The 10,547-nt window shown below is 41.4% G+C and overlaps 1 protein-coding gene across 8 annotated transcripts in view; it reads right to left on the bottom strand.

The window, feature by feature from the left end:
- Positions 1-2,407: 2,407 nt before the first annotated feature.
- Positions 2,408-10,547, bottom strand: part of LOC142476831 (complement decay-accelerating factor-like) — a 41,333-nt gene continuing 33,193 nt past the window's right edge. For 3 of the 8 annotated variants that reach the window (XM_075581996.1, XM_075581989.1, XM_075581991.1), the window contains 3 exons: positions 9,909-9,981; positions 7,442-7,552; positions 2,408-4,941 (listed from right to left, as the gene is read on the bottom strand). In XM_075581996.1, the coding sequence (XP_075438111.1) occupies positions 7,447-7,552; positions 9,909-9,981 (179 nt within the window). In that variant the 3' untranslated portion in view covers positions 2,408-4,941; positions 7,442-7,446. The remainder of the gene's footprint in view (positions 4,942-7,441; positions 7,553-9,908; positions 9,982-10,547) is intronic. The other 5 variants (XM_075581992.1, XM_075581994.1, XM_075581995.1 and 2 more) reach the window with 3 other exon arrangements.

Raw genomic sequence — 10,547 nt, 5'->3', positions numbered from 1 at the left:
AAATAATTGCATTTCTACCCAAATATACCACCTAAAACTTACACACAAGAAGTTTCATGTTTATGGGGCAAAGGGAGCATGAAAAAGGAGACAAGCAGAGGACACGAACTTTCACATGTTATAATTCATGGCCCCTGGCTTATGGTGCTAGGTAGCTGCCAGGGACCCACCGTTTCAGGGGTAACCAGATGGGCTTAACCTTTATTGTATAGCCTGGCAAACCCCTTACCGTCACATGCCTATATTTCAGAAATCCGCCACATCTGTACCCAGGTTAGGCCAGTAAAAGTAATGGGCTAATCGTGCCTTGGTTTTTGTCACCCCCAAATGTCCTGTCTATAGGATTTCAGTCAGCTATCATTAGTAAGAGTCCCCAAAATTCTCCATGCACTACCAGCTGACCCCGGTTCCAGTTAGGAACGGTCTCCCTCATTCATTTTACCCAGACTCTGTGGAGATCATGCTCCTAACACCGAGTCAGTGTCTCTTTCGTCTGGCGTCAGTATAAAGCAGGCCATGTTCACTACACTTACGCAAAATAAAAAGATGGTGAAAGAAAAAACGAGAGGGGGAAGGGTACGCAACAGTCGTTTAAAAATCTCCTTAAGTAAATGTGTATATATATATAAAAAAAAAGACCTCATCTTCATGGTTGTGGCAGAGCTCTCCACATGTACACCTGCACATTTAACAGTCTAGCATCTATTTTCGAAGGAGAAACCATTCTGTCTTTTGCACCACTTACCCATGCAGTGTGTGGTATGATTTGATTGATCTAATCACCAAGGTGGCAGATCCATGTTACAGGCAGTCCTCGGTTATCCAACGGAATCCGTTCTGGAAGTAGCGTTGGATAGTGAAACTGTTGTAAAGCGAGTCCCATGTTAATCATTGGCAGTGCGCGTTGGATAACGCATTCAGGCGTCAAAAAACAGCCCTTAGGGTTGCATTGTAAAGTGAACCGTTGGATAGCAAGGACTACCTGTACTCTTATAAGAAATGATGGGCCTGACGGCAACTCAATTAATAGCAATTCATAATTAATGAAGTCCTCCAACTAAGTGGTGACCAGTGTCACCTATCACTGGGATCCTCAAGTGACAATTCAAGATTTACAGTTTTCATTTAGGCCAACAGCATTCAAAAACACACATCTCACTTTTAGTGCACCAGTGATCGTGCACATTCGTGCCTCCGCACAGATCCAGGAAGGGTCTTGACTTGTCAACAAGATCTTGTAATGTTTAAAACCAGAGACAACATGAAACACAGACAGAGCTCAGTGCACATCCAGTGAAACCTATACACGGTACAGTGCCTAAATATATATGTATAGATATCTATTAAATAAAATGGTCTTCTAGTTTAACATTTTGGCCAAAGTGTTGTAAGCCCCTGAGCCACTACACGGCAGACCACCTCAAGGGTCCCTAACACTAATATAAATTCTTAATAACCTGTGCATTACCAGGAAGAATGATTTATAATAAATCTGTCAAAATTAGTTGCATAGTTCTAAGTCTCATTGAAGCTTTTATTAACCTGTACATTACCAGGAAAAGCACTCTGTATTAGAGTTGTCACAATCATACTGCAAGCAGGCAAGTTCCCCTGGGAGTGGGAGATGCTATGGAGTGAGCTTTTAACCATTTAAATGTGGGAGGGGGTGAGCTTCAACAAGATAGGAAGAGCTACCTTCCAATCAGCTAAAACCAGCTGAACAAGATTTGTAAAACATACAGGACATCTGCAAGCTGAAATGTGATAGACTTGATGGCCTCCAGAAAAAGTAGCTCAGCAGTAAGAACTTTGAAGTAGGTTAACAAGTTTCAAATCATAGTCTTTTGATTTTGGTACCCAGGGCACACGGAGGTGTCGACTTGCCCAATAACATTTGTAAGCTCTCAGGATCGTTGTGCATGCAAAATTATACATTCAGCATTACACACAGATCCGTCATTTAAACTGCCAAGATGTCCACACACTAGAGGGCAGTGTGGCATTCCAATTTCAGTTATGGAATTCTCCACCATGCAAAACTGGGGAGAAACCATCAGATTTATTAAAAGGAAAAACCTCCAATAATGTAGGTACAGTATTGTTAACTTCTATCGTTCCAATCTATGCAGCACTTTACAGGAGTTATAATACAGATAACGGGGTGATATACACAAGTGCATTATACATTTAGTTAAAATGTTACTTCAATTGGATTCCTTTTCTTTGCAGCAAATCCAGTGCAAACCATCATACAGTATTTATCCGTTTTGCAACAAGTAGACCTAATTTCTCATTATTTCTTGTACAAATCCTCTCGATCAAATATTTGATCATACATCATACAGAAAACACACAAGGACAACCCCCCAACCCCCCCCCCCCCAAAACAAACAACCAACAGGATTAATACAGGTTCTGTTCTTTTATTTTATCTAGAATTGGCGGTATCCAAGTGTTTCACAATCACACTTGTTATAGAAACCATTTGCATTTAAAGAACATTCAAAAAGATTAGGTACAAATATCTTATTACTTTCCAGTGTACTTTATTTAACATAACATTTTAGAAAAGGCTCACAGATGCTTGTGAAAGGGACAAAATACATATTGCACAAATATCCGATTCTCAGCCTAAACTCACATAATTTATAGTTAAATCAAGATTTAGATAATCTACAGCAAACCTGTGCGAAATAAACAATTTTGCTTATTCGGTAAAGGGCCAAAGCACCCATTTGGCAGATTTGCATGTTATAGAACAGGGGCGGTCAACTCCAGTCCAAGAACTACCAACAGGTCAGGTGTTCAGGATATCCTTGCTTTACCACAGGTGGCTCAATCAGTGTCTCAGTCTTCAACAGCCTCTGACCACCTGTGCTGAAGCAGGGATATCCTGATAACCTGACCTGTTGGTAGTTCTTGGGGACAGGAGTTGTCCGCCCCCGTTATAGATTAAGGGCCAATGCCGAGCAGCGGAGTGGTGAAGGCCTGTTACATACACTGACAGACATCAAAATAAAACATCATTTGCGCACCCCTACAATCTGAAAGTCTTTACACAAACAAAAAGAAAATAACAAACTTATGTTTAAAGTTAAAACAATGTCCGCCTGAAAACCAAAATAAAATTGCGTGATTTTAAAGCCAACCTCTCCCCCCCCCCCCCAAAAAAATAAACCACGTATGAGCAGTTCACATACCGTATGCAGCACTGCACTATCCTGCCAGCCCCAAACTATCAAAGGAGATGTCCAGGTAAAGCTTAGCCCTCTCTCGGAGGCGGGGGAGGGGTGTGTGTTGCACTCTGGCAGCGAAAGGGTTAATGTTCACGAATTCAGAAAAAACTGCTCTATAGTTCAACTTCTGACATTTAACAAAATATATACATTCCTCTTAAATTACCTTCGCTGGAGCATCCGCCCAGAAACAGAAAATATGAACTTTAAGAAATGGCCCAAACTTCAATTCTTTTGGCCAGGGTTGCTCAACTCCAGTCCTTACACCCCCTCTCTCTCCTCCTCCCCCCTCTTGTTTTTAGGATATCCCCGCTTCAGCACAGGCGGATCAGGCTTTGAGCCACCTGTGCTGAAGCTGGGATATCTTGAATAGCCTCCTCAACACGTCAGATTGAAGACTGGAGATGAGCACCCCTGCTTTAAGCCATTGGAACCTGCAACACACGTCTAACAGTAATGGGACGCAAAGCGGCCGAGTAACAGTTTAAGGCTATTTAAATTACTTCATTAACACCTTTAATAAATACAAAATAAAATCCTTACAAAAATAAATGTGTCTAATTATATATGACAAGCAGAACGAGCATGCGTGAAATTAAAATACTGCGCGGCTTAACGTGTGCACGTAACCCTTTCACTACTGGGATGACAGACTTGCATTCTGTTCCAGCATTTAATGGTATCAAATGTGTATTGAGATGCACAATGTTCACAAATTTGCAGAACGGTTAATGCAGACCGTGTTCAGGCGGCTACCACAAATATCTGCTGAGCCCAGCCATGCAACATTAAAGGGTGCAAGTATGCGTTAGCCAACCCTCTCCCAAGTTAAAGATGGACATCAAAAACTGCTTTGACAGCGTGACTTTGTTTCATTGTTTACTAAACTGTGCTACTCCGCAAGACACCTTCCAAACACACCTTAGTAAATATGGCCTTTACGGAGCATTCAAGTGAATGGGCTAGAAGTGGTCTTGCGGCCCGGAAGCACATCTTAGAACATATGGCTGCCTTTGATCAATTTAAACGGCTAACAAATTTTCAACATATGTGCAAATACTAGTCTGATTAACTCTGTCCAGTGTACCCTTTCACTGCCATGAGGTAAGAGCCACACATCGCAGGTCTCCCTGCACTTACTGCAACCTTAGACCTGGAGCACAGGTGGTGGTGAAATCTTATTGTCTACACATTTGGCAAAGTAGCCTTCACAAAATTGCAAAATAAAAAAAAAAAAAAAATAGTCGTTGAGCAAACTTAAGACATTAAACAATCCTGTCCTGACGGGGTTACCGGCGTGCAGCGCTGTCAATCCGGGAGGCATTAAAGTGACGGTTCCTTATACGCAACTGCTAGGTGAGAAGGAGCAGGCGGTGGACGGTACTTCAGGTGGGCATAACCTGGCAGGAGACGCCCTGGTCTTTGAAGGCAACTTCATGGTAAATAGCTGTATACATTGGTACGTGCCAGGCTTTACGGCTTTACATCAGGCAAAGATGCAAAAGATAGTCATAACCTAGCAGATCGAGGAAGAAGCGGCATGTCCAAAACACTGCAGGGCCACTGTATTTAGCTCATCTCAAAAAAAGGTGTTAATAGGGAAGATCAAAACAAAAAAGCAAATGCCATGTTCCATCCTTCAGAACTTAGTAACTAAGCATCGCAAGTCGTATAATGAGCATTGTAAGGATCAGGCTCACGTTTCCTAAGAGAGAAGAGACAGCACGTTAATAAGAACGCATGACTTCTATTGAATTCACGGGAGGGCCGGAGCACAACGCTGAGATTGTGGGAGACCAAAGGAACACTTTCAGTTCCCATGATAAAGAGCAGGGAGCAGGATCTGAATTAGGGAAGGTTGCTACGCCTTGACGTGAGGCAACCTTCCCTCATGGTGCACAGATCTTCAGAGACCTGCTCTGAGCATATATTAAGTGGGAACATGTGTCTCTCTGCCTACCTCACCCCCCCCCCCCCAAGATTATTAATGCACCAATAGGTGTTTAAAACAAATAAATATATTTTCCCCAGGCCAAGTTTAGCAGAGAAAATGGCAGCTATAATTAAAACTACGTAAAAGTTATACCATCGGTTGCTAGAATGCAATAACATTGGAAAGAAAACAACATTTTTACGTATATAAAGAGAAAAGCACACACACACTTAGCAAAATCGGAAAAAACAAAAAAAAAATATCAAAATTACAGACAAACATGGTATTAGTATTTGAATAAAACACAAGAAATGGATGAATCCAGGTTAGGTAAACTCAACACAACGAACAGTTTAGCTTGAACAATCTCACAAACCATGGCATTTGTCCCTGGAAGAAGTGTTAATGCGGATTTAAGCCAGTGTCACGTGCACATAAAGCGGTGGCTGTTAATATACACGGCCTGCACGCGCCCTACACGTCTCATTCTAAGAAGGCTCCTTAGCATCAACGTTTAACTCGTGGTACCGGTGAGACGACAAAACTGCATAATTCTCACACACAGATTGTAACAGAAGCCGGACTCTACAGAACACGTCTGGATGTGCTATAGCAACGCTGCTCCCTTCGGAAAGATGGCCATACACAATAACCAGCTGATTCGCAGGGGGGCAGGAAAATGTCAAATTTATAACACTCGTTAATGCCACTATTTAATATAGTGAGAAGCGGGGTACATGCTTGTGTTTTACACACAACATTGAACTATGCAATTAAAGGGGCAGAGTTTTAACCAGAGTCCTTCATTCCATTAAAACGTGAATGGTGCATATTACAGGTTAGGGAGGAGGCATCATGGGTGATATTCAAATATAAAGATGGCACCTCCAGAGGAAATTACATTAATTCCATACTGATTCAGCTTCAAAATGTTCCTGATTTATATAAGAAATTACCCAGGCACAGGTCACTGTTGGCAATGTATTTGAGGATTTGCAATACCCGGCTGATTAAAGATACACAGATCATGCATATCAAGTCAGAGTGAACTATAATCGGCTATGCCGCTCCCCTGCCTCCTTTCTGGAAATGAATGTATCCATACAAAATATAATGCAGCCCAAACATAACCACACGTGGATATTACCCAGCAGTGACTGCCTTTAATTCCAAGGTTATAACCCAAAGGTGAGACTTTTCCTACCAGGGCCTGAAGGGACTTTAGCAGTCCCAAAATCTTGCAATTCTCTTGTAACAATAGCCATTAAAAAAAAAGTATCAACATTACCTTACGTTTCAGAAGCATTTCTCACTGCAGGGTCTCTACCGCACCAGACATTGAATTAGGAAAACCACAATAAAAGTGGTTAAGGAGGTGGTTTACGGGTATATTAAACCCAACAGACACTGTTGAAATTGATGAGTTTGTGGGACTGCGCTACATACTTTGCCTTAGCATTAATAAGGATAACAGGGCACTTATGAGTCTCCCAGTCTTTGTGCCAGAGTGGCCTTGTGTACAAGGCATTGGCTTTTGAAGTGGAAGGCTGTGTTGTAGAGACCCAGCTGTGTTGTAGAGACCCAGCTGTGCATAACTTTATTCCAACCCAAAGTCCCAGTCTCTCGCTTTGCGACGTTGAGATAATTAGGACAAGAATGTAACATTTCTGGGTTCACATGCGCTATACTGGCAATTTTCTAAAATATATGCTGTAGCCAGGATTTTTAGGGAATGGCTTAAACCCCTCTGGTGGTGAAGGAATTAAACAGAGCTGTCTCATCAAGGTTTTATAGGTTACTGTAAGGCTGTTTGAGTTCTTGCACTTCTTAGGGTACAACTAAGAACTCCGTACAGGGATTAGGAAATGTAGTACTGCGGCTGCATTACCAATTGTGGAGTGGGGTAAATATTTGTATTACATTTCTTTAACTAAAGCCAATTTATTGTAGTCGAGATATAAATTAATTTGTCTTTGTTTGGGATTTAGATACTTTCCGTCCCCCACAAAAACACCACAGGATTAAACAGCAGATACAGGATGTCAAGGTTTGTGATTGGCAACGCTAGTCCTGCTAATTAACTGAACAGAAATATCTCCTTGTTAGAGGGGGGAAATGTCACATTAATGTCAGTATGTAACAGCGCAAAAGCAGATACCACAGAGCTAGAGAAGAAAGACCATTGGAAAGGATGGCGTCTCTATTTCAAAGAGAAGCGAGAGTTTCCAGCAAAGAAACTTGAAGATTGGTGGCACTGTCCAAAAGGAGATACCTTGGTTAGACCGATTTGATATTTGTTTTCTTCATTGGCATTTGGTTTGGTTGGGCGCCATCTCTGCAGTTTTCATATGTGTTGTATTCACTACGCAAAGGGGAAACACAACTACCATTGCAGAAAATTATCAGAGAAAACACCGAAATGTTTTTTTTTTAAAAGGAGATTCTGTAATGTAACTGTAGATATCGTTCTGTCTTTATTGCAATTGAAATGGACGATAATAATTTACAGTATAGATTTCTAAAAGGGAGCCTGGATCTATTTGAAATCAAGTAGTGCAAATGAATGCAACACTGTTGGTCCTGGAGAAATTTAGATTTGTTGCAAGTTGGGATTGCTTTTAATGAGGGTTCTTGGATGTAATATTTGTGTACACGATATTAAATCTATAAGAACTCTCCCGCGGGACCATTAAATTGTACAACATTTTATGACAAAGCTCCTTATTAAACCAGTCAATGGTGGGAAAAACCACCTACCCTTTTGACCGTAAATAAATACATTTCTCCAGGAGCTTCTTGGACTGATCACATCTGGCATTTCTTTCCCCGTAAGTCAAAACATTAATTTGCTTCTGATGTATGGTATCATTCTCAGAAGACTTTTGCTTGATATATTAGGCTCATAAAACTGCGTAAGGGGTTTGAGAAGTCCTTCAATTTAAGAAGCGTAACATACCATCTCCTTTAAAAAAAAAAAAAGACAGTTCTAAAGATATCAGGTACAGAAATTAATTCACCACAATTAAGGGACAGACCAAAAGATAGACCAGAAAAAGTTTAGAAGAGAAAGTTTGGACAGAAAAGCGTTGGCCCCAACTTTCCAGGAGACCGTTTAAAGTTTGATGCTGTGATTGCAAACATTCCTCAGCAGATGTTAGAGCAATATACCATGTAATAATCAATCATTTCAGTGCTGGAAGGGTTCAGAACAAGTGAACTGCCTGCACAAAGATAATGGCAACAGACATGCTGAAGGGGGTCAACTGTATTTAAAGGGTCAGTACCTTCCAAGACCAAAGGGAACCAATGGCAGCAGGAGTGCAGAATCTATTTAGGATGGAGGTGCACCCCAAGCATTTCTAGTTCCATCCCCCATGATTGGCAGTGAAAAGTTTAAGGGGTCACATAAGTGATTGATGCCTTATTTACCAAAATCTGACACCTATACATATTAATCATGTTCAAATATAAACATGGTGAGCGGAGAGTTAGGAGAGGTTTCATTTCCTCTGCCTACTCCCTTTTCCCAATTTGATTGTAAACATGTTTGCAAGAGATTTTTAGGCTGGCTACATCTAACTGCACCTACAAGAGCTTGTACAGCTAGGGTCAGGATAAGTATGAAGCTAAATAACCCTTCCAGGCCCTATTTATAAAACTTTTCAGAATATATACACGCTCATGCCTTAGTTTCACCTTGCCAGGGGCAAGGTGTACACATACGTGTTAAAATAGCCCTAAGCAAGGTCATCTTTGCCAGGTTCTACAGCAGAAAAGATCCAGTTTCCAGAAGGAGGGGCCCAGAGGACAGAATTAAAGGAAGCAGAAATCAATCCATGAAAACATTGCTTTGTAGCAGAGGCAAAGACATGGAAGTATGGATAGAAGCTATAGGAACAGAAGCAAGAGCCCCTATGTTCCCCCAACTTAACACTATATTAAAGGGTCCTTCTTTGAACTGAAGTCTAAGATTATACAAAACTGACACCTTGTATTTCCTAAATCACAACATAACTTTCTTGGAAAAATTAAGCTGGTATTTCATAGACACCAATGAACTAATTAGATGACTGATGTGTTTAGTAAATTAAAAGAACTGAGATTTAACTTGAATGAATAAATTGATAGTTTTGGGATTGTACTTTGGCTTTTTTTTTAAGCTCTTAGTGGGGGACCCACGCAGAGCGACCCCATAATAACAGTCATCAAAAGATTCCAGGGTTTGTGTATAAATTCAGAATATGAATTAAAAAAAAAAAAAAGGGAATCCACACCGACAGCACCCAAGGGACCTGTATAAAAACAAAAAATTAAAAAAAAAAAACAAACACTTTCCTGTTTGTATTTGCAGCCTGAGCAGATTTCCTTAACCCTTCCGTTGCCAAAGGCATCCACATTCCACGCAACAAACCTCTGGCAGTGAAAGGGTCAATGCACCACAGAACTGTCTCGCTGGTGCATTAAACCTTGGTTTACAAGCCTCCAAATTTGCACTTTAAAATGCTCGTTTGACCGGATTTTGCCTAGCCTTTCCTTTTTTGCAGATCAGGGAGGTCCTGCAGAAACTGGGCATTAAAAACTCAGGCAGAAGGAGGAAAAAGTAAAGCGAGAAGATACAAACTACACGAGACAGGAATAGGGCAAACAAATGCAACAGACACAGCTGAAGAGTTTAGCTTGCCCTGCTAAGCAGAATTACTGTGGCAGAGAACATAAACGTGGATATAAAAAAGGCTCACCCTCTTTTTCTCAAATAACAATACACCCCTAGGGCTATGAGAAGGAGAAAGACAATAACTCCGCAGACGAGTCCTTAAGAAAAAAGGCAAGAAACAGAAAATATTAAATACGAGCACTTCCCTCTTGATCTGTTGCATTTACTTTCTGCTGGTCTGATCAAGGCAAATCCACATTAACTTCCGGCATTCTCCGCCTGTAACTGGGTGGGCTGATACACCGATCCCCTTTCCAGTTGGGAGGCTGGGCGTGAAATGTGCAGCCGCAATTGCATATTACAGGTTCTCGGTTCTGTACAGCTGCATGAACCTGAATTGTTTTATTGTTGCCTGGGAGACCTAGGAACATGGCTAATCTTTTAATGAGACCATTTCCCCAGTATGGACTACGATTTACAGTCACAACTGCCCCTGTTCATAACCCCCAACCACCATTTATATCTCCCCCTCCTCTCGCATCCCAAACCAAAATGCGTTACGTTCAGTTCTAGGTACCCGCTGGCTCCCAACATACCCACCACTGAAAGTAGCGTCAGTACTGTCCCTTCCAGCAGAAACACAAAGGAAGCTTAAATCTCCCACATCGTGTGGGCCAATAGGAAGCTGCAAAAGCTTCCTATTGGCTTGTGTCACACAGGGGGA

Source organism: Ascaphus truei, unplaced genomic scaffold, assembly GCF_040206685.1.
Source record: "Ascaphus truei isolate aAscTru1 unplaced genomic scaffold, aAscTru1.hap1 HAP1_SCAFFOLD_1759, whole genome shotgun sequence".
In the NCBI taxonomy this organism is placed as follows: domain Eukaryota; kingdom Metazoa; phylum Chordata; class Amphibia; order Anura; family Ascaphidae; genus Ascaphus; species Ascaphus truei.
This window is presented reverse-complemented; position numbering and strand designations above follow the sequence as displayed.